At 39.2% G+C, this 27,633-nt stretch overlaps 4 protein-coding genes across 16 annotated transcripts in view; 3 read left to right on the top strand and 1 right to left on the bottom strand.

The window, feature by feature from the left end:
* The first annotated feature begins 1,901 nt into the window (after window positions 1–1,901).
* LOC113574204 (zinc finger C4H2 domain-containing protein) lies at window positions 1,902–5,829 on the top strand. The gene is made up of 5 exons (XM_027004961.3): window positions 1,902–2,092; window positions 2,662–2,833; window positions 4,330–4,502; window positions 4,636–4,798; window positions 5,067–5,829. The coding sequence occupies exons 1-5, from the start codon at window positions 2,040–2,042 to the stop codon at window positions 5,178–5,180; spliced, it is 675 nt and encodes a 224-aa protein (XP_026860762.1). The 5' UTR covers window positions 1,902–2,039; the 3' UTR covers window positions 5,181–5,829.
* Window positions 5,827–9,052, bottom strand: LOC113574207 (uncharacterized protein C8orf48). 2 transcript variants are annotated; one of them, XR_014117666.1, is made up of 4 exons: window positions 7,179–7,231; window positions 6,486–6,703; window positions 6,052–6,204; window positions 5,827–5,961 (listed from the first exon to the last, which is right to left on the bottom strand). XR_014117666.1 is itself a non-coding variant. In XM_081699251.1 (4 exons), the coding sequence occupies exons 1-4, from the start codon at window positions 8,947–8,949 to the stop codon at window positions 5,845–5,847; spliced, it is 525 nt and encodes a 174-aa protein (XP_081555377.1). In that variant the 5' UTR covers window positions 8,950–9,052; the 3' UTR covers window positions 5,827–5,844. The 2 variants fall into 2 exon arrangements, 1 of the variants encoding a protein (XP_081555377.1); XM_081699251.1 differs by lacking the exon at window positions 7,179–7,231 and adding an exon at window positions 8,913–9,052.
* asb12b (ankyrin repeat and SOCS box-containing 12b) lies at window positions 8,110–10,268 on the top strand. Of its 2 annotated transcripts, XM_027004948.3 has the most exons (3): window positions 8,110–8,273; window positions 8,455–9,311; window positions 9,579–10,268. In XM_027004948.3, the coding sequence occupies exons 2-3, from the start codon at window positions 8,504–8,506 to the stop codon at window positions 9,710–9,712; spliced, it is 942 nt and encodes a 313-aa protein (XP_026860749.2). In that variant the 5' UTR covers window positions 8,110–8,273; window positions 8,455–8,503; the 3' UTR covers window positions 9,713–10,268. The 2 variants fall into 2 exon arrangements, with proteins under 2 accessions (XP_026860749.2, XP_026860750.2); XM_027004949.3 differs by having other exon boundaries at window positions 8,110–9,311.
* A 4,937-nt stretch (window positions 10,269–15,205) lies between these two features.
* Window positions 15,206–27,633, top strand: part of LOC113574182 (spermatogenesis-associated protein 13-like) — a 31,771-nt gene continuing 19,343 nt past the window's right edge. For 5 of the 11 annotated variants that reach the window (XM_027004911.3, XM_035532181.2, XM_081699031.1 and 2 more), the window contains exons 1-4: window positions 15,207–15,475; window positions 16,149–17,730; window positions 19,764–19,905; window positions 20,227–20,327. In XM_027004911.3, the coding sequence (XP_026860712.2) occupies window positions 16,201–17,730; window positions 19,764–19,905; window positions 20,227–20,327 (1,773 nt within the window). In that variant the 5' untranslated portion in view covers window positions 15,207–15,475; window positions 16,149–16,200. Of the gene's footprint in view, window positions 15,476–16,148; window positions 17,731–19,763; window positions 19,906–20,226; window positions 20,328–27,633 lie in introns of all 11 variants that reach the window. The other 6 variants (XR_014117603.1, XM_027004920.3, XM_081699034.1 and 3 more) reach the window with 3 other exon arrangements.

Genomic DNA, 27,633 nt, shown 5'->3' with positions numbered 1-27,633 from the left:
CTTGGCTGGATTGCAAGCCCAAACTCAGTGTCCATTGTGGGAACTCTCTGCCAGGTTGATCTGTGGATAAAAAGTCAAATGCATAAAACATTGTTTAAAACTCATGGGGCAGTAATTTGTTAGGTCATACACTATTACTGGCTATTTAGCTGATTAGGGATTATGCTGTCAGATGTTAAAAATATAATGAAGTTATACATGTCGAACTGTAAATGTATGTATTCCAGTTTTAACCTGTCAAATAAAAATACACTTTATTAATAGTAATACATTTTGCGGTGATCATCAGTGATCATATTCTTGAAAAACTGTAAAGTTGCTAGATTCTAGTGGTTCTTATTGCCACAATGTTAATAAAAGATAATTAATTATTCAGCTACACAAAGAATCAAACATAGACCTTCCCCTGTATATCAACTACAGAGAGAATTGAAAAAACCTTAAAAAAGATTTTTTTTTTAAGTATCCAAAAAGCTGACACTATAGATACCACTAATGGTTTTCATTTTCATTGTCTCACATATAACATATTTCATTTTCATTTCACAGACTTTAAATGCCATCTAAATACCGACATTATTTTTTGCATCATGCAACATCACGTATATAGCCAAATAAATGTGGTTAATTAGTTAATATGCATGTTTGGTTTAAAAATGTCACATTAATTAAAAATGTTGTAATAAATGTCATTCTGAAATCAAAGTTCAAAGTTTTAATTTGTCACATACATAGTCATACATTAACTATGTCACGTTAATGTCACATCACATTAACTATGTAACTATATAAATATGCTGAAAAATACCCTCCAATATATTACTATTAGAAGAAGCATAAACTACAACAGTACTTACTGACATTTTTATTTTTAGTTGTTCCACTTTGCTGTAAACTTGTTCCCCTGAGAAACCTGCTTCTAAGTCATTTGAAAAGGCTTGAAATATTTACTGGGATAATGATTAATTACAATAACTAAAAATAAAGAAAATTAAAATCACTGGTAGAAATCAAGTCTTTCTTGTCAACTTCAACTTCAGATATTTGGAAGCTGCTTTATTTTACAATCTCACATAATAGGTAGCTGCTTTGGGTTGCAGCCGACAAAGCAGGGTTAGTGGAGTAGAATACAGGTCTGCCAGGTCTGTCTATTGTATTACCACGCCAGGTACTGATGGGGAGTCCACTGACTTGCTCATCATGCACCAGAGTTTGTGATGAAGAATCTAATCCCTTCACACTAGGTGACATCACTCCATCTACTTATGTGCATTATTTATGTACAGTAATTAATAAAGTTAATTTTAGAAGCCCTAGATACTTTTTGATATGTTTTTGAGATTTTTTTTAGTGAATCTATAAATAATTGTTGTGGAAATGTTTACATTGCATTTTTTGATGTAATACATAAAGATGTAGTCTTGTCACAGATTCTCAGTTATAAGAAAAGAGAAAATGGATAACACAGAACATGTGAATGGATGGCCATGGCTGACAGGTGAGGTCAGTAGATGAGACCCATGAACCCAGGATGTTTTATAAATGTACCCACCGCTCTGTTAGCTGCAAAATGTTATAAGTTAACCAGCCCTTTGTGCTGCTAAATAAACTACTTTCATCCTTTAAATCCCGGGGCAGCTGTGGAATCTCAGTCTTATACTGCTCTAACTGTTAATCCTATAATATTACTTATATATTCAGATGTTCCTACTGTTTACCAAAATATTATTATTTTGTGTCTAACCACAAAGTAAATTTTAAAAGGATTTGTTTAAATCATATGTATGTGTTTAAAGAGCATCAGAAACATTAAATTAGTTATGATTCAGTTATCTTTTAACAAATCTCGCTGAAAGTACAGAGCACGCGAACGCATCACAGCCGGCTGCTGTTGACGCGTGCGTAGATGTGTACGGCCAGCTATTGGTTGTGTTCACATTGTATTTATCATTTACAGTGGCATTTTTGGTTAAATCGATAGCTAGATAGCTAGTGAATTAGGACATTCTGCGGAAACGTCCAGGATATAAGATTACATCATGTCAGACGAGCAAGAAATAATGTGTAAATTAGAGAATATTTTGGAAATAAGGTAACAAAGCCTTCTGTCTTCATTCAGTGGTAGCCAGAGAGCTAGCTAGCTAAGTTAGCATGGCTTTGTACGTCTGTCTGATTTGGATATTGTTTAATAGTTTGGTTAGGTGCGCTAGCTATCGACAGTGCACACTGTATTTACACGTACATGTTTGAGAACTGCGTTTTGTCCAAAATGAGCTGAATTTCGTCAATTATTATATAGCTAGCTATCAGGATTTTTGTAGCTATACAGTAAACTCGCTAGCTAGGTATTGTAGCTATATTCTACATTTGTTTGCCAAACAAAGGGCACAGCTAGCTAAAATTGCTAACATTAGCAACTGAAATGAATAACATGTAACCTGCATTCCGCCACACAATACACTAATAAGTGAGAGATGGAGATGCAAGATTTATGCGGCTGTGACAGGGGGAAAAATCTAGTTTATATACTGCGTTTCAAACTTAAAGTTTTGAAGCTGTTTTTTTTTTTTTTTTCCCCCCCAAAAAAATTACATTACAGAAATCTTACTGGATGATTTTAGAAACGTTCACTTCTATTGTCCATGTTCAAACATGTTTTAGGAACAAAACACTTCAGATGGAGAAGATCAAATCCCGGCTAAAGAGCGAGTTCGAAGCTTTGGAGTCTGAAGAGAAACATTTGAGAGAATATAAGCAGGAGATGGACCTGCTTCTCCAGGAGAAGATGGCCCATGTGGAGGAGCTGCGACTTATTCATGCTGACATCAATGTGGTGTGTGATCAATTTAAACTGTCTATTCATTTGCATCTTATATTACCTGAGATTTAAATGAAATTGCCAGTAAGGTCTTGACTTTAGATTGTTTTAAGCAACTGGAGAATCCTGTGAATTCACTTAAAATTACTGACCAGTTTAGACTTACAGGCTGCAAAACCCATGTGAATTTTTAGTTATCTTAAAATGGAAATGTACACATTTGATGGGCAGAATGAACACTATCCTTTTGATAGATGGCTCTAAATAGGAAAACATTTTCCATGATAACTGGTAGTTTTGTAATCTTTACAGTCCCCATGGATTTTGGATGGGGAAAGATATGCACAGTAGAAAAATCCCAGCAAAGGAAACAGTGTAGCTGCTCTTCTGTTCCTCACTGCCTTGCATCTGCACAAAATTGGTGATGAACCTGAGCACAAATAAAATTAGTAGAATTTGCACTAAACACAGAAAGAGTTTTATTCTGCACATAATAAATATTATTCAATATTTATAAATATTATTAACTATACAGAAAATTCACAATACACCAACTGGAAATAGGAAAGCTATTTATTGGGGATTGTCCGAGCTTTTCCTATATCTCAGGTAAGTTGGTAATAAAAAAAAAAAGACAAAGCCTGTCCCCTATATAAACTGAAGACAGCTATCTGTTTTTCTTCAAAATGTTATTCTTATTGGTTAGCTTTGGGAATATTTGGATTTTGTATGTATGTTTAAGTCATTTCTATGGAGACCTCAAAGAAAATAAAATATATTTAAATCCTAGTGCCTGCTGGAGAGGCAAGTATAAAGTCTGGCTCTAGACAGAGAGGTTTTGTATTGTGACAGTTTTACTTTAAAAAAAAAAAATTGTTACCCACACCTTAATAAAATGTTTCTTTCCCATCATTTTATCATTGTGCATGGCACAACCTTGCTGATAGCAGATAGCCACTTTGCAGCTTCTCACTGGGCTTAAACACATTGCTGTCAATAAATAATTATAATTATAATTATAGTTATAATTAGGTTTCTCTACCATATTCTTAATTCACACTATAGTCTTTGTGTATCTGAATGTTTATTCAGAACATTTTGAATATAAATTGGCTTAATATTATCTTGGTTCTTTGATACTACTTGCTACTTCTGCAGCTCATCCCAAGCAGTAGTAATCATCCACACAAATAAGTATATAAAACTTGAATATATTGTGAGTTCCATTTTTAAAAAGGATGCTGATTAGGGTTTTTGAAGGTGTAAATGATTGTTATCAAGCCAAATAAAAATCTACAGAGATGCTGCAAGTTTCTCTGTACTGAAGTGATTTGTGAGGTTGTGCTAGTATGATGAGAAACAAGCATTTTAATAAAGAATTATTTAAAAAATAGTGAAGTTGTTCTATAAATGGGCCCACATATGCTGGGTAATATCGTTTTGGGGCCCATTTTGATATGTGGGCGCTGTTTATATGAGTGAGCTGAAACGTCTTATTCTTTGAACACAAGATGGAGAGCACTATCAAGCAGTCAGAAAATGATCTGAACAAGCTGTTGGAGACCACACGCCGTCTCCATGATGAGTACAAACCACTGAAGGAACATGTGGATGCTCTCAGGATGGCTCTTGGCTTAAACAGGCTACCTAATCTTAATGAAGAGGAGGAGAGACTCTCACTAGAGTGGGTGTTTTGTTTTTTTGTTTTTTTCATTCAAAGAAGTATCTTTACGCTGTGGTCCAAAGTCAACTATGCTGCATGTGCAACAAATGGAAGTAACCTCAAGCATGAAATGTGTTTCTGTTTTCCCATCTAGTTACTTTGAAAAGCAAAAGGCTGAATGGCAGAAGGAGTCGCATGAGCCCATCATCCCTGAGTCTCTTGCAGCGGCTGCAGCTGCTGCCCAGCAGCTGCAGGTCTCCAGGAAACAAGATGCCCGACAACCAGCCACCTTCAGACAGCAGCCTCCACCCATGAAGGTCAGCACTCAGATTGTTTTACATGTACATTTGTCAGATTATTTTATTTAGTATCTTTGATCAGTATGTTTTCTCTAGCAACCGAACCATTAACTGCGGTGTTGCTGGACTTACCAGTGGAAATTTATATTTTTTTACCCCACAAAACCAAAAGCTAGATTCATTATTGTAATTATTGTAATTTACTTTAGTGTTTTAAACATTGACCATCACTGGATACTATGTAAAGAGTGAGCCTTTTTATTGATTAATTCGTTGGTCTCCGCAGGCATGCCTATCTTGTCACCAGCAAATCCATCGCAATGCACCCATCTGTCCTCTGTGTAAGGCAAAGAGTCGTTCTCGGAACCCAAAGAAACCCAAGAGGAAACCTGATGAATAATTAATAACTATGTAACTTGCTGTTTTTAACCATAAGCGGTCTTTTATTAGCTCAAGATATTTAATGTACACAGTTAACTGAATCTTTTTTTGTGATGTAGTTCCTTAAGTATATATGCTGTAGATTTTTTAGACAAGCTTTTCAATACAGTATTGAATTTACTTCATAATTCTCATGCCTAAATAATTTCAGTTGGTTAACATTGTGTGCTGATAAGGAAAATGAATGTATATGTTTTACATTCAGCATGCCTCATTACATAGTAATACCAAGTAATAGTCATGTAGTTTATAAAAAAAAAAAATCTTTTACTAGCATCAGAAATGTAAAACTTTGAAGGGGTTTGCATACTTAAATATCACACAATTTATTACATTAAAGAAAGATGTGTATTAGTTTACAACATGAGTAATGAAGTTGCTAATATTTGACTTGAATTTTTTACGTGCATGTTTGCTGTCCTTAATATTTTAGTAATATTTCAGACTGTTGATTTGATTACTTTAACCTTGATAAAGAGTGAAAGTCCTTCTAATGGTTACTGACAAGCGTTAAATATTGTTGTTTTTATCAGTGTTGTTTTTTACCTGTGTTATGTGTTGTACAGTGCAGTAATTTCTTCAGTAAAAACCCAAAACCTGAGAAATTATGTAAGTGAAGCCTTTCATTTATTGTTATGTAATTTGTGTCTTTCACTTAACAGTTTCTTCCATATTTCACCTGGCTCATCTGAGGGCTTGGGTATATACTTCAACATCTCCCCGAGTAGGCAAACAGTGTCCTAAAACACACAAAGACTCATCAATCAGTCTGAACCCCACCAAACTGCCCTTAATTTTTTTATTGCAGTTTTTGTTATGGTACTGCTTACTTTATTGCAGACATGGTCCTGAATTTTGTCCTCCAATAGGTGGGTCTGAAGCTGACTCTTCTTATTTCTCATAAAAAAGTCTAGTGCCAGGTCAGCTCGTTTAGCCAGGCAGGCAGTGCAGCGGGAGGGCTCATGGAAGTCCTGCTCAGCCCCCTACCGATCCGTTCCGCATGAATAATAGAATAATTGGAAGTTTACATGTTAACGGGCTTGTGCAACACTAAAACGTTTTTTAATGGTGTTTTTAGTCTTTTGCATTGACAAGAAAAGGAAGACACTTTGGAGGGAACCAGGATTCAAATAAGCATTTCAGCTCTTTAATTATTTTATTTATTTATTTATTTACTGTAGTTTGCAATGTCTTATGTAATACTGTATCAGTATAATGTTATTTTAGGCAACATTGCAACTGGATTAAGAGAAACAGTTCTTACCCTCCTCATCTCTTCTCTGAAAGCCTTCAGCCTTAACATGCATACAAGATGTTCCGGTACATTCTGTTCAAGAATGGCCTCTTTTGGCGTGATTATATGTTTCCTCTGCTTGTGCTTTTGTTTACATTCAAGCAAATCTTTCTGTTGCTTAATGTGCTGAATCTGTGTCTTACCATACTCTCGTAGTGCAGCTTCGTTTGCTTGCTGTGCTTTCTTATCTGTGGAGGGCAAAACTAAACATTGTTATACGTTTTCTCTCACCACTTCATTTACTGTCCTCTTCTTTGTGTTAAAATTAATTAAGAATTATACAAATGTACACAATTAAACATGTCACACAACTCAAGTACCCAAATCCTTTTTTAAAAAGCAAATGAAACACAGGAAGGAGGATGTATTTAACTTCCCATCAATGCTGCCATTATGCTCTCACACATGTTAATAGGGTCACAGTATTATCACACAGCGCAGTGTGCTTTTAAATAACATGAGCATATTCATGTATTCTATAATTTCTTTTGGGTTCTCTCACCATTCATTATGCTCTTTATAGCTTAAACTTTTTAAAACAGCTTTCTTCGCTTAAACATTTTCATGTGGGTATGATAGCTAATATATACAGTAAATATGTAGCTAGCTACGATGTTACTACTTTGAACGTTTAGCTTTGCTCAAGCAACCATGTTTACATACGTTTCCGCCAAAGATGATTACGCGCTCTTCTTTGACACAACAAACCATGGCCATGAAACACTAATGTTAAATGACTTACTGCCATCTACCGTTACGGAGTCATAACACGTGCCTGTTCGAAATCGCAAAGAAATGGAAAGCAAGAAGATAAACGTATATTTTAACGTAAGCCTCGTGACTGTTCAGGAGCTTTATTATTGAGGAATAATACTTCCTTTCTTATGTTACTTAATGGTAAATTTTCTAGGACATTTTCTTATCAAAGCAAGGCAAATCCTGTCACCTAATATACACATGTAGCAATGTGTAGATTTGTATTTTTTTATTTTTTTTTTAGCAAAAATGTGGGGAGTAAGCAAAGCAAACAAACAAGTAAACAGAATCACATTCTAGAGGAGGCAAGGGGGCAGGACCATCTGCCAATGAAGCATGGAGGTGCATCAGCAGCTGATTGTCATCTATTGCTTGTTGGAGCTAAACAGCTGCTCACCTCATGCGAATGGTTGCTTTAGTGTCAGGCAGAGGAACATAAAGAATTTAGCATGCTGTAAAAGCTTGTGCCATTGTGGGATTGCATTTTTTAATTTCTTGATGTGTATGCTTACAAACAAACAAACAAACAAACAAACAAACAAACAAACAAAAATCCCTTTCTCCCAAAATACCTTATTACAATTACAACAATAAAGAAAAGATTAGGCCAAGTTTGTACTGTCACAAAACTATATGTCTGATTCACCATGGACACTAAATGTTACTGTCTCCAACACCCTCCCGCCGTCACTCATGTCCACCGTAGCTTCCACAACTCTATCACCTTTCTAATTATAAAGCCCCACACCAACCCTCCAAGAATGGAAGTTTAGGCAGACCCATCTGTGCCCTAAAATTAGCACCTCTTGGTGACCAGGCCTCCCAGAGCTGTGTCAGACTGACATACACTGCTTCCACTTATAAACGTCTGTGTCCCTGAAACCACACTGTGACTACATACTACCCTTTTCATTTCAGAATAAAAGGATAATATATTTGAACTATAGGCATGCTAGCATAACTGTCCAATTTGGAACTCGACAACAGCACAGGGTCTTTCAGGTAAGTGCTAAGGCACTTTTCAGGTCTTGCTATAAATGTTATGTTTTAATATGTTGCATTGGCTGTCTTTAAAAAATACCTTTTTTAAATACTGTGAATAAAGCAAATCATTTCCAAATTAAGTTCTGATATTTGATTTTGCCTTAAAGTACTTGGTAACAAGTAAAGTTCATTTCCCAAGTTTACTTTAGAGTTCATTTGCTGAAGACTCTGGCTAAGTTTGCCAGAGAATGATTTTGCAAAGTCCCAGCAACATGAGTCTCATGGATATTTCCAAGATTTTTTCCCTCCTCCAACCCAAAGAGGATGAGGAGGATGGCTGCCTGCGGCTGACCCAGGCCATTGCCAGCGACGATGACAAGCTCCTGGCCGAGCTTCTCTCTGAGGAGCAATACCGACAATGCATCAACAGCCGCAGCGGCTGGGGCATCCCTGGCACGCCGCTGCGCATGGCGGCTGCCCATGGGCACCTCAGATGCCTGGAGGTTCTGCTGAGTCATGGGGCTGATGTGGACAGCCTGGACGTCAAGGCCCAGACACCCCTTTTCACTGCTGTCAGCGCCAAGCACCTGGACTGCGTTGCCGCCTTGCTGAAGGCTGGTGCTGACCCCAACGGCAGCCCATACAACAACTGCTCACCTGTGATGACCGCCGCCAGGGAGGGCGATGTGGACATCCTGAGGGAGCTCCTGCAGCATGGTGCCGAGGTGGACGTCCGTGCCAAGGTGCCGGATTGGGCATCGAACACCACAGCCTGTCGAGGGCCCCTCTACATGTCCGCTGTTTATGGGCACCTGGACTGTTTCAGACTGCTGCTCCTGCACGGGGCCAGTCCAGACTACAACTGCACGGAGGAGAAGATGTTGGCTAGGGTCAAGCAGCCAAAGACAGTGCTGGAGATGTGTCTTAAGTATGGGTGCGGGGTGGAGTACACTCAGCTGCTCATAGACTTTGGAGCAAATGTTTTTCTCCCAACAGTAAGTACAGACAAGTCAACCAAGCAGAATGAGTCTGTCATACTGTTGCTCAAAGAAAGAGGTAAGCTTGTTCACACCACACATTCTCTTTATTTATCTCATGAATAAAAGCCTGCTGTAAGTTCTTAAATTATCAAGCAGAGCTTTGATTATTTGCTTTTAATTACATAAATCTGCTCATCTGTCTCTGGGTTAAGTTAAAATATTTTTACTATTAAGATTCAAAGATATTTTTCTCATTCTCTATTTTTTTTTACATCAGAATTTTGATGTGTGATTTAAAATTTTTTTTTTTTATGTGTGATCAGAATTTTCCTTCTATTTGCAGTTTGCCCCAAAACACTGATGTCTCAGACACGACTTGCAATATGGAAGTACCTTGCTATGGCAAACAAAGTATGTGCTATCGACTGCATGGATATTCCACAAGTGCTGAAGAACTATTTGAAACACATCACATGATGTTACGCTAAAGCTAATGTCAGGCATGTATCTCTCTCTTCAACTATTAGTTTTAGTTTTTGTACTATTTTCTACCTTTTTATTGTTTCAGTGCAATTCACTCATGAGTTGGGTTCATGATATGTTATGTATAATAATGTATTTATTGACTGTGTACACAATAACTTATTAAAATAAAGGCATTTTAACATTTACATTACTGGAGTATAGATATTGAAGAGGTAATCAAAAAGCTGATATGAAGGGGCAGAGGATTTCTAGTAGCGATCTTTAAGCTATGCATCCCATGTGTGGGATCCCTTGGTTTGGCAGTAAGTCAAAGCTATGTATAACTATGTATAACTATAGCTATGTAAAACTTTTTTAAAGCTTGTATACATCCTTTAATTAATTCAGAATGATTAATATATAGAAAAGAAAGAAACAAAATAGAATAGGCAGTCATAAAGAAAAGCAGTAGCTTGCTTGTATTCTGAACCCCAAACTCAGAACGTTTTTGTGACGTCCATTTCATATGGTCCCCTCGTAACAGCAAAACAAATAGATTGTTATCGAGCACAGAGACGTTGAACCTTGCCTTCTTTGCCCCCTAGTGGGCAGTGCCATTACTACAGCATGAAGTGTGCCCTTACTGCCACAGGGTGGTGCTCTTTAATAACCCTATTCACTGAGTAGTGATCCCTATTATTATAGGCTTTGTTATTTTATGAAATCTTTCAGAGCTTATTTACTTGACAGTACCTTTGTTTGATTTAGATGTATGTTTGGTAGGTAGGTCACCAGATGTATGTATGTTGTTTTATGGATTAAAGCACATTATATAATGCAATAGTCTACCTAACTTACATATTAAAAATATATAATTGTGTGATTTTTTTTTCTTTACATAGTTTCCATTCTCAAAATACAGGAACCCTTTCTTTTGTTATTTTTAATGTGTGTGTGTGTGTGTGTGTGTGTGTGTGTGTGTGTGTGTCTGCGTGTGTGTGTGTGTGTGTTTGCATGTTTAAAGACAAGAAATAAACAACAGCTGGAAGGCACACAAGTACATAGTCATAAACTCCAAGAGGATACAACCTTTGCAAAATCTTTGTAATTGAAACGTTAGATAATTGCTGGTTTTGCAAAACAAAGAGTTTTTGTTGTTGGTGGAATCATTTTAAAAGCCTAGCTTGAATCCTCTATAGCCAGATTTCTGCTTGGTCTGCATACTGCTCCTTCTGTTTGATTAAGTTAGCTAGCATTTGATTGTTTAAAAAAGGTCATATATGGCATTGCAGTTGGAGTAGTTCATTTGTTACCCTCCAGATTTTGAAACATGACAGTGTGAGAGAGAGGGGGCAGACTGACGATATCTCAAAAAGGAATTTTACAGCATTATGAAGTTTTTCACCAAATAGGTCACATGAAGAACTTCTCCACTCCCTGAGGACTGCCTTTTGTTGCATTGTCTCTCCAAGCATACCAGGGGCAAGAGGGCACATGGTGGGGGTTAGAGAACATGGACACTTTTCCCAGGAATATGCCAACCCCTTGGAAAAAAACTCCTAACTTCCTGCTTTAGGCTGTAACACTAAGTGAATGAGAGGGCATATAAAGGATGGAGGTATTGGGTGGTGAAATGAAAACACAGAGAGACAGAAAGATGGATAGAGGGATGAAAAGAGGGAGGCAAAAGCAACGAAGTGGTGCAGGGAAGGCTGTTTAATTGATAGGCATAATAACCCAGTACCAACACCCACTACAACAATAAACACGACAATTAAGAAGCAGACACCCTTGGACAAATCCCATATATTTCATCACTGCCTTTTGTTTGTGGCAGTGTATTAGTTCTCTACAATTCAAGCTTCTCTCATTAAGAAAGTGTTTCCAATTCTACAGCAGATCACACAAGACCTCAATTCCTTACTTCTACCAAACATCATTTGCTATAAGGAACAATACTGGATATTTCAGAGATGACTTAAATACTCAAAGATAAATCTTAGCTTCTTTTGTGATTCAGATGTGCCATTTTGCTATTTAAGAAAGTCATTTTTGAAGGCAAGAAAATGTAATAAGGGAAGGAAGCTCATTTTTCACAGGAGGACAGCATGAGCTTCTGTACAGGTGTTGACCTGTAAACCCTGAGCCATGGCTTGTAGCCAAATGATAGACACAGTGATAGGGAGAACTGGCAGTACAGATAACTATAATGCACTGGATTAACAGTAGAATTTACTCAAATGCTGTAAGTAGGCCACATTTCACTGACGTCATGCTACAGTAGACAATCTTCAAACTCAAAGGAATAAAAGGAAAGGAATTAAAGAGACTAAACATGGAAATTAATACTGATTTTAATTTCAGAACAGTGGGTTAATGTGACATTCTGCAACTTATGTTTTAAACTGATGCCCTGTCAGAATAATTAAACCACTTTAATATGATACTACATGGTATACTACAATATGAGTAACAATAGAGAAATTAACATACTTCTCAAAAGATGCTAATGTATGGCACTGCCACAACACTAAGTGTAAGAGAATGTTACATTTCATCCTTCTTTCTTAGTCTCTTTGGAATGGAATTCCTAAAAAATGTCTCACTTCCTTTGCAAGCCATGAAAAAGGAAGTATAACCATGTTTATTGCAGGCTGACTTCCTGTTTTTAGATTCTCCCAGATACCATGTGGCTAAAATCCACTACTGTCTTAACGAAGGCAGAGTCTCTGTTCATCCTCTGCTGGATTGCAATCACATGATTCTTGTACCATGGGGATATGTTCTGTTAAACTCTAGGAGCCAGGTTTTCACCCTCAGGCCATGGTGGAGGAAGTCCCTTCAGGCCATGCCTTCACACACACATTCGCCATTCAGGGTGGCCACTTGTCTTCAAGTAATGTCAGACATTTCCTTCATGCGCTCATCTGCGAATAAAACATCTGGACTGAGACTTTATTCATGCCTCTGGTTAGGTGCCGGGGACTTTCATGGGATGTCTGCCAGATGGTTTATATGTGTATAAGTATTTGAATGCAAGCTTGTAGTAAACATCTTTTGAAGTTTTGTAGTTGTCTCAAGACTACTTCTGTATGGAAGTAGTACATTTTGGGACAAATGTAATGATCACCTAAGAGTGCTCCAAGTGTACTCTACAAGTTCAAATATTATTCTCTCAGCACTTTAGAGTGCATGTGTCATAATGGTATCGTTTTTCTGAAGCACACCTTCACCTGGCCATGGGGAAGAGAGGCATCTTAGAGATTTATATTCACTAATATGTAGAGTTCTTGACATTACATCTGAACCTCTTTGGCTTATCTCAAGAGCCTTTGCACAAAGTGGTCTTTACTCAGAACTCCCTGAACAAGAAGCCCACCGAATAGTCCTGGAGCTTGCGAATATAAATCTTGTGAAGAGGAATCTAATATGTGACTCAGGGGAGGCCGTGAGGATGGGTTGGTGTTGTGGACCCGGGAACACTCCGGGCTATGGGAAGAATGTGCTTCTCTGACAGGGAGCATGCCAAGAATGTGAGTGTAATTTTATCTAAATCCCTGTGTAGCAGCCGGCGATTACCTGCGTGCCCTTTCACGGTGATAGTCACGTGGCCTATCCTGGGGCGTAGGTAGGGGCGCTTGGCCTGCTATTCGTGGTTATTAGCAAATACTTCTCGCAACCATCACAGCAGGAATTCTGACATATAGCGCTAACAAAGTGATAAGGCCAGGCTGCCACCGCGTCATCACAGCAAAGCCGACGCGTTTTGGGTTTGGATCGATATGGCCGGTGTTTTACAGGTTGTGCCACGCTTTCACGTTGTGCTCGCCTCTTATTTTTAGCTCTGCTACACAATTACTGCTGAAACAATTATGGGTCAAAACTGCGCTGGTTGTTTTGCTCTGCTTGTGCTGTGAAAGCACACGGCCGAGACTGTGTCACAGGAAGCCGAGGAAGACGCCAATTGTTCTAAAAAATGAAAAAGTGATGACATCATTTCGAAGAGGTGTTCTCTAAACAAACTTTCAGGATGGAGATAACGTTAGAATTGGTAAACAAGCACGCATAGGTTTGAATGTGACATTCAAATTCAAATATGTATTCTGTAAACTCTCCTTTCTGTTTTCATTTTGATTTGTTGTCCTGCAATACATCAAAAATAATATTGAAATATTGCAATGTTTAGTAACTTTGCAGAATACACTTTTTCATAATAATTCTCTCCATCTTCCTTCAACAAAGTCAAAGTCCATAGCACCGCCCCGGCCCCCACCTCCCGGTAGTGTTTTATTTTTTCCCATTGAAGTAGATGTTGTGTCTTGCCTTCGCTTAAGGGAAAAGGCTGAAATCAGGAGTGTTCGGCTGTCCAGGATGTGCATTGTGACAAGAATGGACAGCAGGAAAGCCGGCCGACCGTGTTAAGGAAGCGGGCTGAATGCAAAGTGCTTGGGAAGTGGGCCTCTCTGTTTGAGACCTACGTCAAGATGAAGGCACGCGCGAAGACAGCGATTTCGCACATTGATACCCTCTAACCAAAGTGATGCGCTGATCACATAACCAATGGCATTAGTTAATGTGAGCTTCAAGGCTTCTTGATTACAATTTGTCATTGAGTATCTACGAGCTTAAGAAAATCACTGACATGTCATATTTAACATATTCATTGTAATTGATTATTTTACTTGTGTAGTGATTGGCTTGATATCATAATGATCTCTCGGCCTTTAATCTCAGCACCTATCATTTCATTCTCAGCACATAGCATTTCGTATTAATACAGTGGGTGGCTGCATGTTTTGTGTCATGAAATGTCCATCCCAGCTATATGATGATGACAAACATGAGTACATAGAGGGACAGAAGCACAATTACCTTAGTGGTCACACAGAAGCAGGGGAAAGCGTGTATGGCATAGATATTTACATACGCTCAGTCAGGCTTCCTGTCTTTGTCAAGTTGAGAGCATTTTTTTTTGTCCCATTGATGTAAGAGCCATTCTTTCCTGTGTAAAGGGGAAAAAAACCATATGATTACAATAGGACCAAAACAGGACAAAAGGGAAATGTTTAAATATATGTAGGCTCGGCACATCTTCTCACTGGGCTATAGTTAATGTGTTCATTTTTCTGTATTATGACTCTATTTTCCGTGTGAATGTCCAGATGAAAATATCTCATGACATCTGATGTGTCGTGGCATACATGTCCTGAATACAAATACTGAAATTACATAGTTCAATTTATAAACTGTTTAACAGTTTAATTCAGTTGGCTATGAAGGTAGTTTTTATCCGTCTACACTTTAGCGATAGTGTTCTCTTGTACCGTTTACTGTACACAGTTGATGCTACTGTAGAACGGTAGCGAAAATAAGTGGGAATGGACTGCTGACTTAAGAGGAATAGGGCGTTGTGCGAACAGTGTGTGTGTGTGTGTGTGTGTGTGTGTGTGTGTGTGTGTGTGTGTCTGTGTGTGTGTGTGCGCGTGCTCGCGTGAAGCGCTTGTTGCATATCTTAGTGTCGGCGTCTGTTCAGCCTCTTAGCCTCTTCAGGGCAAGAGTTCAACAGTTTTACAATGCCGCAAAATCACTTCGGATTGTTCTTTGGGAAATTGCAAAAACTGTAACGTTACAAAATATTTTAACGGATTTCCGAAATGTCTGCGACTCTGAGATGGAGCTTCAGAGTTTCTGGCAAAATTTCTAATCGGAATTTTCATATTCCGAACTAGTATTTACCTCCCGCGTTTGGAATTCCAGGAAGAAGATTTATCTAAGGTATGGTTTTGATATGAATAAATTTCTTAATATCAGTAGGCTATGCCGTTTTTGTGATAGTTACGAAAATATTAGTTGATGATAGATTAAAAACAGTGATCTATTTTTGAACAAGTGCGTTATTATAGTTTAGAAGGGAAGGCAATTTAGGGTCGATAGACAATGCAAAATTGTATGTGAAGTATGAAGTGGACATTTACGTTACTTTCGATCGGGTTCGCACCACTGAAAAAATTACCCAGTTTAACAAATCAAGGTGAATGTAAGAAAGTTAGTGGTAAGAAAACTACTTACTGGAACGGTTCAAAAAGCGTGTGAATAGGTGAATTTGCGGATTCTCTTTATTAAAAAAATAAATAAATAATAATAAAAAAATTATATATATATATATATATATATATATATATATATATATACATACACACACACACACACACACACACACACACACACACACACACACACATTGTAACTGTACTTTATTGTACATTATCTGTAACTGTACCTTAAAAATTGAATTAAACAAATAGTAGTTATCACTAAACTGAATAGTGGTGTAATGAAACAGCCACATATTCACATATCCACATATTACAGCTTTATGCAGCTCTAGATAACCAATGATTTCCTTAAAATTGCTTACTCATTTTATTTTCTGACATCCGTGTGTTAGATATTCAGGTGGACAACAAACATGATGTTCCCTAAAACTGAAAGCTGACAGGATGGACAACACAGGCAGCTCCATGTCTGAGTGCAGTGATCCCAATGGCTATGTCAACAAAGTCTTCAATGTGTCCCTGGACATGGACAGTGAAACAGGGATTGTGCAAATCCGAGAATCCAAGTTTGCGGGTCCCGTCTCCTACCAGACACCCATCAGAGGAAAGCAAGAGCCCCTTCGGGCCTCTAGGACAACAGGCATCTGGCGGATTCTCAACCGCCGGAAGGGGGCATCTGACTATGAGAGGCGGCCTCACTCTATGATCCTTCCAGGAGAGACGTCCATTCCAAAGCTGTCATTCACAGACAAGGTAAAGGGCTTCAAGAAGTTAAAGTCGCCATCGGTATTCAGAGGCAAAGTTGGCAAGCCCTCTTCTGTGAAGTTCCATGGTGGGCTTAGAGATGGCATAAACGAACAAAGCCGGGACTCGCCCTCCTCACTGCACTCTCAGAGGAACATTCTCAGGAATAAAAGCAAAAGGCACTCATATGCCGGCTACACCACTGACTTTGACTGCTCCTTCGAGGATATAGACCTTTCTGCCACGCTTGAGGATGATCATCAAGTGTCTAAGAGCGCAGTCAGCCAGCAGAATGGATGTAAGAATCTGGAGAGAATCACATACATGAAGAAAGCCCAATCCAACTTTTCCAACTGCAACAACTCATCTGTGGCATTTCACGAGGAGCGCTACGTGAAGGATTGCCCCAAGGTACCGCTAGGGGGAAGACGGTCAAAGGGGGGTGATGTCTGGACTTACTTGAGAAGAATTTCCTTCATAGGAAGGGGAGGTTCAAATTTATTAGAGAAGAGTTTTGACTCCATGCACACACTGGACAAAACAATTGATTCTGACTATGGATCTGTTGACTTAGAATGTATCAAAGACTTTAATCATGCACCTAAACAAACAGGCCCAGATGTCAAGAGCAGCCATTTTGGAGGCCTGTTCAGGTTTTTTAACAGTGTGGCTGAGACTGCCCGAAAATGGAGGAACTCATCCAGGTCCTTCTCACCTCCTGAAGGAGAGTGCTCCCCTGTTGGCTCACTGAGAGCACAGCGCATTGGGGAATTCCCTCACTCTGTATCTGTGATGTTAAGGAGTGAGGAGAAAGCTGAGGCCTCAACTCCCGCCAAGTCTGCCTCCCCTGATGTGTTTGAGGTTGTCTCATCTGCTGAAGAAGTGAGCCCATCTCCTCGTGTGGTGCTGAAATCCTGGAAAGCATGTGCAGACTCGCAGAGTGCCAATGGATTCCAGGGCAGCATCTCAGATGGGACAGAGTCCCAGTTCACGTCCACTCACACCTCTCTGGCAACCATTGAGAACCACCAGAGATGTGATGCTCCAGAGGGGAGTTCTCTATCAGAGCCTGAGCTCCAGTTTGACCTCCTGTCACAGGAGGTAGGGACTCATGAGCAGACTGAAGCTGGATCCAAAGCCAAAGACCTGGGCACCCAAAATATTAATGATAAACAAGATATTTGTAGGGACAGGGAGGTAGTTCCAGACTGTCCTGATGAAATATTCAAGGTAAGATCCTTTTTTTAATGTTTGTCTTTGTTTTCAGGAATTGTCAGCTGGGATCTGGTTTATTGCTGACATTTTAGATGGTCTGAAGTGTTAAATTCCACTGGACATGTTTCATTATACTGCACATTCATCATAAAGTATAACAGATCCATTGCTTTTCATTCCATGACTAACCAATTGAAATTGGCATAACAATCCTGTTTCTTTTTCTAAACAAACAACGGTATATGGATGAGGAAGAAAGAGGACACTCAGTGTCTAAACATAATGGATTTCCTTTTGCTCCATCTGTTGGCCACTAGAGGTAGCGCAATTAAATGCAACACAGAAAACAACAGCCGGAAAGCCACATTTAATCCCCCTAACTAGAAATCACCAACCCACCTGGGAAATATGTTAGCTTCAATAGCTCTTTATCAAATGGCTTGTACAGCTCAATTACTTGGGCTGTTAGAGTATATGTATGATGGTTTATTTCAAGGTAAGCGTCATCAACAGGCTTTGTCACTCAAGCCAGAGTTGGAGTTTTTATTTGAACTTTTATTGGAGTCTATTAACTCCAATAATAAGCAGTGTTGCTTGTGTATGATCTGCCTTTTGGCTGATCATGGATCCCCCCCATTCCATTGCTCTGAATGCCAACTTTGTGGAAGCTACTGTACCTTACATTCAGGTCGCTCAATTTGTCTCTCCCACATAACCACATGCCTGAAAATAGGCCTCAGCAGGTGGCTGTCACTTGGGCAAAGGAAATCTGGGATGCTTCAGAACCTCTAGACCAATGAGGGTGCTCCCTCTGAGAAAAAGATCCCGGCCTGTGTCACTGTGCGTAGGCGGGCCAAGTGCGCAGTGTCCCGCCATAAAGGAGGAGGTTCTCTCCTCTGGACAGGAGGTGTGTGTCTGCCTGTGGGGATGGCAAGACTCCTCAGGCACGCTGCAGCCACTGCTTCCAAGAAGGGCCCGTCCTCCCAGGAGACCACATTCTGTCATAGAGGGACATGCACCCATCCAGTCCATCCCACTGCAACCACAGAGTGTAAGAAAAAGATCTATCCTGGCAGTGTACAAGAGGAAAGGAACTGTTAGCATTTTTATTGGCTATGAGATACACAACTCCAAGTTACTTCAAGGCCATTGGATGGCTTATCATAATTTAGTGATGGCATTTGCGTTCATCAGTTGCATCAGTTATATGAGTATATGCTGGTTTGGTTAATAACTTGCAAAATAAAGACATTAAATTGAGTCTAAATTAATATGAGAAGGGTTACTTTATCATTAAAGAAACACTGATAACATATTTATAAATGCTAACAAGATCTGATCCTCTATAGAATACTGCTTTTAATGGTGAGCTTGATCAGACTGTCAGTGTTACATAGTGTTAAAAGTATGACTTATATATTAAGACAGTAATGTGATGTGAACTACATTAACTTTAAAAATATCCAAATGAATTTGCCAGCAACACAGATAGGGATGAACTTCCACATACAGTCCTTCAGCTGAGCGCTAGTTTAGGCTGCCTGAACTTCACCACCACTCAAGCGAGGTGGCTTCCAGAAAACCTGCAGTGTGTTCCTACTGTGAAGCTAGCCTTTATTGTTTGCCCTTATGATTCAGATACACTACTGAAAAAAATGTAAGACCCACAAGGCTGACCTCCACTCCCTCACAAACACATTACTAACAGCATGGAAATGAATCATATTGCATTTTTTGATTAGGAAGCCTGTAGCAACTTGGCTTCCAAGTACTCTCAACAGGCCTCTGCATGTGGAGGCCCCCTGTCTACCTGGAAGGTCATGTTTCTTTTTCAGATGCTGCTTTTTCCCTCTTGTGCCCTCCCACTGGCCACGGCACATTTGCCTGCCTTCAACTCATTCCATGCTTTGATTCATCCACTCCACCACTTCATAATAATTCAAAAGCTTTAATGATTCATCCAGCCACTGACAGAGTCAGTGCTGCCGCACCACTTGGTCTCTGTGCAGCTGGCGGGCGGCATTTAAACTGTGTCGTGTGCATTTCAGGCCCTTTCTCGCCCTGCTGGTGTGTCGCCTCGGGACCCGCCGTTTAAAGTGGTCCTCCAGAGGTGTCGCTCCCTGCCCCTCCCCCAGAGTACCCTTCTGGGCCTTGATGCGGTCGGCTTGCCACGGTTGTTAGCCCATCCAGGTACAATATTGTGCTGGAAACGTGACTGGAACATGTCCGGACAGCTTCCGAAGCTATACAGTAGCAGCCTACACAGGCTCACATTCCAGAGGTCACTCCATTTCAGTAAAATACAGAACAACAACATTCAGGGAGAAGTATAACTCTTAGATGTAATATGACAATGTGTGTGTAATACCTTATTCTGTGCTTTTGAATTGCTCCCCTCCATACATGAACATTGTGACAATGACATTCAAACCTCCCTCTAAATCATACAATAATGAAAAGTTGAGAGACTGCTATGTGAGTGTATCACGTTAATGTTCCTACGTTTGACAGCTGGGTGTGTTCCACATTTAGCCACTGTCCGGATGAGGAACGGCAGCACAAGATCCAGAAAACTGCTCAGGCCTGGTTCTGGACCTTTGCAAGTGAATATGGTAGGTCAACCATCCTTTTGCTTTGTTAGTATACCACCCTCAGGGCCTAATAAATTTGTCCTGAGCTGTGGACTGTGTTATTGTCAAAGCATAAGGAAAACCTGCAGTAAGAGACTTACGATTTAGTGTGGATTTGGGTAGAAAAAAAAAAATGAAATCATTACATTAATTGCTAAAAGTCATTTTTGTCATAGCAGGATCATTATAATGTCTCATATTATCCACACCTCTTTATGTAGTTGATCCTTTCCTCAGTATAATGAATTATTGAATGACTATTTGCATAATTCTGGTCGTATTAAATGTAGTAAAATCTCTTTTTAAAAGTTGTAAAGCACAGGGTAATACATTGGATAAACCTACACCAACCAATACTAGTACTATAATTCAAAATTTTCTGCATCTCCTAATGAAGTTTTAATAAAATAGGTTTATGTAGTCTTTTTCAGCTTTCAAGGCAACATTTTAATTCTTCTCTTGGGCTGAAATTAAACATTCAATATGTTTAAGCCTCCAGCTTCAGAGCTTAATGTCACCATGTAGAACCCTATTATTACTATGCTTGGGAATTAACAAGAACTGTCCAATTTACCAGGAGTTACTGCCTGTCTCCTGGTTTATAGGAGTGTGTATCAAATGGGTAGATGCATTTCAAGTACAAATTCTCCCAATCTCTGTGTTTCTCCGGTATCTCTGCAATCATCCGGCCTTGGAGCAAGCTAGAGTTATGAAGCAGGTGATTATTTGCTCATCAGGGAGCTCTGTTGCTATGATATTCTTTGCTACTTGTTTTCCTAGGCCTACTGATTCTATCTTTAGAAAGCTCCTTTGTCTGAGAATGAGACCGTGTGACAGAGAGGATCGAGAGTTAAATGGAGAAAATATGTGGGTGTGAGATTATATGTGTGTGTGTGTGTGTGTGTGTGTGTGTGTGTGTGTGTGTGTGTGTGTATGTAAGTTCGTAAACTGGAGATTCAGGCCAGGTGTAGCTTTAAATACAAATGCTGAAGGTCGCAAATCCTGAATTTGTGGAAAGTAGGCCCTACAGAACTGCAGCCAGGGATTCGACAGCATACCAGACTTATTGTTGCTGTGGGGAAGTGGTCAAAGCAGACAGTGTTTTTGTATTCCCATTTTGTTGCAGTTATAGGACCAAGTCTTTCACAGTTGCACTACATTGCATGTTGAGCTTGATCCCACAAAGAAGTACTGCAGTGTTAATTGAAGTATCAATAAGCCTGATGCTAGTGTTAGTCATCCCCTAATGCAAGCTTGTGGTCTTCTTGTCATCGTTGTCTCCATGTAAAAATGCAATGCCTTGCGATAGTGGAGTAAAATTACATTTCTCTCTGAAAGTAAACTGAGATCAAATAATGAAAATCGCTTTGGTGCTAATTACATTATGCAACAACTTATATTACCGGATGAGTCATCAAGACAGAAGTATGTGGTAGGGAGTAAATCAGGATGTGGAGAGTGTGCCTTTCTCCTTCTATGTGCCACTGAACTCATGCTTGGCCCAGATGCTGAGCTTTTCACCTCAAAACCAGGAGCCCCTCCACACTTCTCAAATTTAAATGGATTCCCCAGTCCAAAAGGAAATGAGTCATAAAAGAGGATGATGCTTCTCAGTCCTGCAGGCTTTATTCTGCCAGACGGATTTGACAAGCATATTGTATTGCACTAATTTTTACATTGCTATCTGCCTGCCTTTCGTTAGTCTACTAAAATGCAGTCTATTCAATTCAGATCATTCTGTATGTACCTTGATATGTTAATAAAGCCCATTTTCTGTATTTTCCCTTAAGGATCATGAATATGTATATGTAATATTTGTCTTCATCTCCAGTCTTTATTTTATATAGTGGCTAGAGTGCTAGCTATGCTCAGAATTTAGAAGCTCCAGAAGTTCACTATGAGCTACTATAGAGCCAGGGTAATTCTGAGGCTTGTGAGAGACTGAGAGATTGAATGTGGAGCTGACTTAATGCAAATGAACATTAATGAGGTTAACAGAGGTTGGAATGCTGATTTACAGCAGCTGTGCTGATGACGGGTGTGCCAACCTATTAGCATAATCTTCAAATGATCTTGCATGAGCATGATAAAAAAGAAAATGACATAGGAAAGTCTGAGTACCTTTCTTAGCTTTTTTAAATTTCTGTGTACTGTTAGCTGTTAGCTGTTGAAATCTGTCATTGTGTGGTCAGAACTGCTTAACACTCTTTGTACAATTGTATCATAACCAGATGAAAATGACCCAATTTCTGCTGTGCGAAGAGTCAAACTGTCTCACTTGCCGGATACATTTTCTTCCCCTCACAATGTTTCTTTGTTTAGACATTCATTTTTAGACTTCATAGAAACAACTGCTATAAACATGATGCATTTCCACTGTGGTTTAGAGATTTATGTGGCAAAGTGGTCATGTCATTGCACGGCGTTGCCACAGGAAGGTTAGGACTCAGATCACTGGTTCGTTCAGCGTAACATATTGCTACCAAGCTGTCAGCCTCTGTTTTTTTTACTTCATGCTCTGTGATCCAACAGCCAGTGAAATGAATAGGAGAGTTAATGAGCTGCCATCCGTGCTTTAATCGCCATGCATCATACTGATGCATACTCTCCAAGTGGCTTCATTGACAATACAGATAGGGCAATATAAAGCAAAAGGGAACATTTATTTAAGCTTTTCAGATAAACTGCATACATCAAGAAAAGTTCTTATAGAAATATAGGAAAGAAAAATCTTTTTTTGTATGAAAATCATCTTATCTTGAGTGTCTGAATGAATGTTCTGCTCAACCTGTGCATTTTTTATCGGGTTGCTCATGAAACATAGAGAGTGACATTTTGAACTAGCAACTAATTTCTAGTAGTTTCCTGGTTTGGCAAAGGTCCACACATGATTATTATCAGTGTGCATTATTTGGAAGTGTAATACTTCCATATTTGAGATCTGAAAATGAGTTGTTTACTGCAGTTAGCCATTTAAGTATTTAAGTGTCTTTGGAGGACAGCTATTCAACATACATTTTTCAGCATCAAAGCAAAGCAAGAAGTGCATATCAGCAGAACTTTGCACCAAGTTTTGCTTCAGTATTATCATAGATTTGAAACAAACTATGAGAATAAAATGGGATTTAAAGATTGGCTTACTCAAACTGACAATCGAACAATAGTCATATACATCATTGATAGTCAGCAGAGTTAGAACAGCAGAGTTCCTTTTTGAACTGTCTCTAGGATCAACAGCTTTAGATGAACTGCAGCACTGTTTGGTCTCTGGCACAGAAAAGATCGTAGTAACCCAATTTCATTGAGGGATGATCGGCATGTTTTATTCATGCCCTGGAGATAACGTGTTGTTAAAGGAGGACATTTTTCCTTTTTAGTTGGTGTACTTCTCCCAATATCCCCTGTCTCTGCAACTGCACATTGTAAACAATATGACGTGTCTTGAAGTTCATACAGTAAAGCTTGGCAGGTGATTTCTTCTCTAGGCTAAGGGAGGTTTTTTATTATAAGTATTGTAAGATGTGTTTATGGATTTACAGTAGTCATATATTCCCTATCCACTGCACTGTCATTGCTTTTCTGATTATGCAATTGAAGAGCATGTTATTTGTGGACAACAGGGGAGAACGGCACTGTTTTTCTGCATGCTGTGATGTCTGCTTCTGGGGGTAGATGGCACTATGTGACATGGGAATGCCTTCAATTCCTGCAGCGTATCCTGTCGAACAGGGTAGTGTTCGGCCCAAGCAGCCTTCTATATACAAGCCTGCTGTACCTTTGCAGGTGTGAGGCAATGCCTTGGCTAGTAAGAACCCTAGGACTCACTTACAGCAAAAGCAGTTACTTTTCTGGTCAAGTAATCTTCCATGAAAAGGATTTATTCAGAAAATGACATTGGTTGTACACAGTTGGCTCCCTACAAAGTAGCAACTCAGTTTCCAGATGTTGTTTGAGTGACTGGGACCAGAGAGAATGCCATATTCATGTAGACTTGTGCCACTTTTTATCTTAAATTATTCCCTTTTCATGAACTGTCACATTTTGGATCACTAGAATCACTACATGAGGGACACCTAGCAAAAGCTTAATTTTCTGTCCTAGACATGGAAACCTCTATCATTTACAGGTCATATACAGTCTATCCAGTGTTTTTAAGTAAAAAGTGAGACCAAACACTTCATTGACTCTCTCCGAGCTATGACAGGTATTTCTGAGTGTAACAGTGAAGGGTAATCTTAATCTGGCAGTGTGTTGAGTTGATATGACAGTTACAGAGCAGTGGCTTGTTAATACTGTTGTGGCATTAGTTTGGCCTTTTGCTTCAAATAAAGACATGAGTACATTTCTACCTTATGTAGGCTATGGAAACATCAGTGCTTGATAGTAGGTTACATGCAAAAATGATTAATATTATCTTTGAGGACATGCTAGGTGCTAGGTTCTCTCCTCATTTACCATCTAATATGAAACAGGAGTTATGGCAACTTAATCTCTACATTGTTGTGTAGTGTAATATGGCACAAATTTTATTGCAGGATATTTTATTACAATTCTCAAAATTCCTCAAAATGTAATTCAGCATTTAATAATTCAGCACCATACACAACAGTGTTTAACTGTAGTAAGTAGTGTTAATGTGTCCCTTTTTTTAAGTAGTGGTCACTTTGTAGTTCCAAAATCACAGAGAAGATACATATCTGTTACACTTTTGTTTAAGGTCCCTTAAGGACTCCATAAAGCATTATAGAACAATCCCAAATTGTTTATAAAAGACAGATGTATTTGAAACTTAATGTAAACAACCCCAGATCATTTAAGAATTAGGCAACCTTTCAGGATTCTGTCAGATGGAGTATCAAACATGTTATATGCATGCCCTTTTGTAGGTTAGAGACTTTACGCATTAACCTGCGCCTTCTGGCTAACTGCACCTGAAATAAAGAGCTGTGAGCTAACACATATTACCTGCCCCACTCAAATGACAAATATCCTCCATGGAAAACATTCACTAAAGTGAAGTGAATCTAATTATGACAGCAAACTGATAATGGCTGCTGGGTAGTAAATCTGCACCAACAGCCACACACCAAATGACCTTTTGTTTCTCAAACCAAAAAATGGCTGCTCTTAATATTCCGAAACTGAGCGAATAAACAGCTGATACCATAACAATGGTGACAGTGCTGGTCGCAGGAAGACACCGGCATAGTATTTATAGGCCTCCCCAGCTCTCCACCAAGGACTCGTAGCAGGAAGCGGGAAGTGAGCGTGGCCGACAAAGGGACGGCGGCGGCTGAACAAAAGAAGCAGTCTCTACAGAGAGGAAATGGGTGGGGTGGCTGCTCCCTCCCATTAGCAAATTGTGCGCTACAAATAGAGGCATTTGCTAGTGGGGAACAAAATCTGTGCAATCATTTCATGCGAGAGACCGCAAGAGTAATTATGAGATGCTGAAGTATGCTTTGAGGCAGGGCAATAAACAGACAGCTAGACTCTGGCCTATTTCTGGAATTTGGCAAGGGGTTGTTACCGATGGCGTGAACTCTGATGCTCAGATATTAAAAGCACGAATGAGATTTCCATTTAACTTACGTTAGTCTTTCCAGCTGGACACTCTGATTCCTTGTATTGTTATTTTAGACCCCTCCCATGTCTCAAAGTACATAGTAGACACAATAAATTGTTTTTTTTCTGTTAAAGCTAATATTAATTTTGTCATTGTTATGATGTACCTTCATCATGATGAGTACTTAAATAACCTGCAAACTTTTTGCATCTGGCTTTATTAAACATTCTGGATAAATCAAATAATGACAATGACAAACATCTGGGTGTATTTAATCAACAAAGCTTTCTTAGAGTGGAGTGTTTAGTCAAGGCCCAAGGGACTAAATTCAAATGATAAGCAGATGCCAACAGTAGGTCTTTTAAAAGTGTCAAAAAGATAAGATGTATGGTGAAATCTTAAATCACAAATAGGAGTATACACCCCACTTTCTGGCTTTTTCCCTAATATAGAGTATACGTAGAGAAATAGTTTCACTTTGCTCCATGCAAAAATCTTTATACCTGAGTCAAAAATGAAAAATCAATATACAACCGTAAGAATTGCCTGCAATAAACCAGCATTAGCGATGACTTTTTCAGTTATCCCCTTTCACTTTATTTTGATGCTTCGGCCATTTCGATAATTTCTCCCCCTTCCTCCCACACAGGGGTGGGGTGCTTTATTCGCCATTATCAGTCCACAGTCACAACATCCAGGAATAAAGAAGGATCTGCTGACTCTACAAGGCATATTTACTCTGCGAACAGTTTAGGGACTGGACTCCACTTTTATATCTATGACACTCCTGCACATGATTCTTTGACTGTGTATTCATGACATGTATTTGTATCTGTTGGTCTTTGTAAATTTAGAATTTCAGATGTGACCTTTGTTGTCTAAATGTCAGGAGGGAGCCAAGGCAGCAGTTGGGGAGCACAGTCTGGTTTATGTAACACTCCTCGCTGCATCGGTGACACAAGGAGAACAGGTTGTGTGTGGAAGCCTCATTAGCTGCACATTCTTTATAAGGATATAGGCCTATCTAAAAAGTCTTTACATTACATTATTTTACAGAACATGCAAGATGTGGCTTTATGTAGGAAATGCCATAACATTAATATCAATTAGGCCTAATTAAAACTATTGTCTTCTGACTGATAATCTCTTCCGATCATGCGTTTCTGCACAACTCATACACATACATTCAGTTCTGTTTATTTAAAATATTTTTTTCTGTATACTGTGCTGTGTAGCAGCCTTGGATTATATCAGAGGCTTTAAGGGTGAAACAGAAAATACTTGGTATAATAAATGATGGAAATAAAGTATCTGTGCCACGCTGTGTTACTCAAACGGATTTTCCCGACTCCTTATTATGATTAGTGACATCAAAGAAAACGTTTAATGTTATGCATACTACTAAGTTGGAAGCTATTAGAAGGAGCATCACTTGGCATCATGATGGGCGTGCTGAATATAGTGGCTGGCTTGCCTATCGCCACCGCAAGTGAAGCAGTTATTCACCTCCAGGGTGAGCGTTTATTAACATGCAGAGAGAACCGCTTTGTCCGTCTTTCATCGCTAGCCTCACACCAGGGGAGCGCGGATATAGCTACACGCCGCATTTTTCATAGACAGTGTTGTAATTGATGTGCACCCACTGGTTTCCGTACAGGCGAGGCAAAAATCCAGTAAATACCGGCTGGTCTGCACTCGAGGACAAATAAGCTGTTCCGACAG

This window comes from Electrophorus electricus, chromosome 16 (genome assembly GCF_041902795.1).
Source record: "Electrophorus electricus isolate QZ-2024a chromosome 16, ASM4190279v1, whole genome shotgun sequence".
In the NCBI taxonomy this organism is placed as follows: domain Eukaryota; kingdom Metazoa; phylum Chordata; class Actinopteri; order Gymnotiformes; family Gymnotidae; genus Electrophorus; species Electrophorus electricus.
The sequence above is the reverse complement of the archived record's forward strand: the minus strand, read 5'-3'. Positions and strand labels throughout refer to the sequence as shown.

Excerpts from the sequence above, each read along its gene's own strand:
- LOC113574204 (XM_027004961.3), top strand. The coding sequence starts at position 2,040 with ATGTCAGACGAGCAAGAAATAATGTGTAAATTAGAGAATATTTTGGAA. Across the intron at positions 2,834-4,329 it reads TTCATGCTGACATCAATGTG|ATGGAGAGCACTATCAAGCA; the intron begins GTGTGTGATCAA and ends TTTGAACACAAG. Across the intron at positions 4,503-4,635 it reads GAGGAGAGACTCTCACTAGA|TTACTTTGAAAAGCAAAAGG; the intron begins GTGGGTGTTTTG and ends TTTCCCATCTAG.
- asb12b (XM_027004948.3), top strand. The coding sequence starts at position 8,504 with ATGATTTTGCAAAGTCCCAGCAACATGAGTCTCATGGATATTTCCAAG. Across the intron at positions 9,312-9,578 it reads ACTGTTGCTCAAAGAAAGAG|TTTGCCCCAAAACACTGATG; the intron begins GTAAGCTTGTTC and ends TTCTATTTGCAG.
- LOC113574207 (XM_081699251.1), bottom strand. The coding sequence starts at position 8,949 with ATGTCCACATCGCCCTCCCTGGCGGCGGTCATCACAG. Across the intron at positions 6,704-8,912 it reads CCTGGCGGCGGTCATCACAG|ATAAGAAAGCACAGCAAGCA; the intron begins GTGAGCAGTTGT and ends TGCCCTCCACAG. Across the intron at positions 6,205-6,485 it reads TCAGAGAAGAGATGAGGAGG|GGGGCTGAGCAGGACTTCCA; the intron begins GTAAGAACTGTT and ends ACGGATCGGTAG.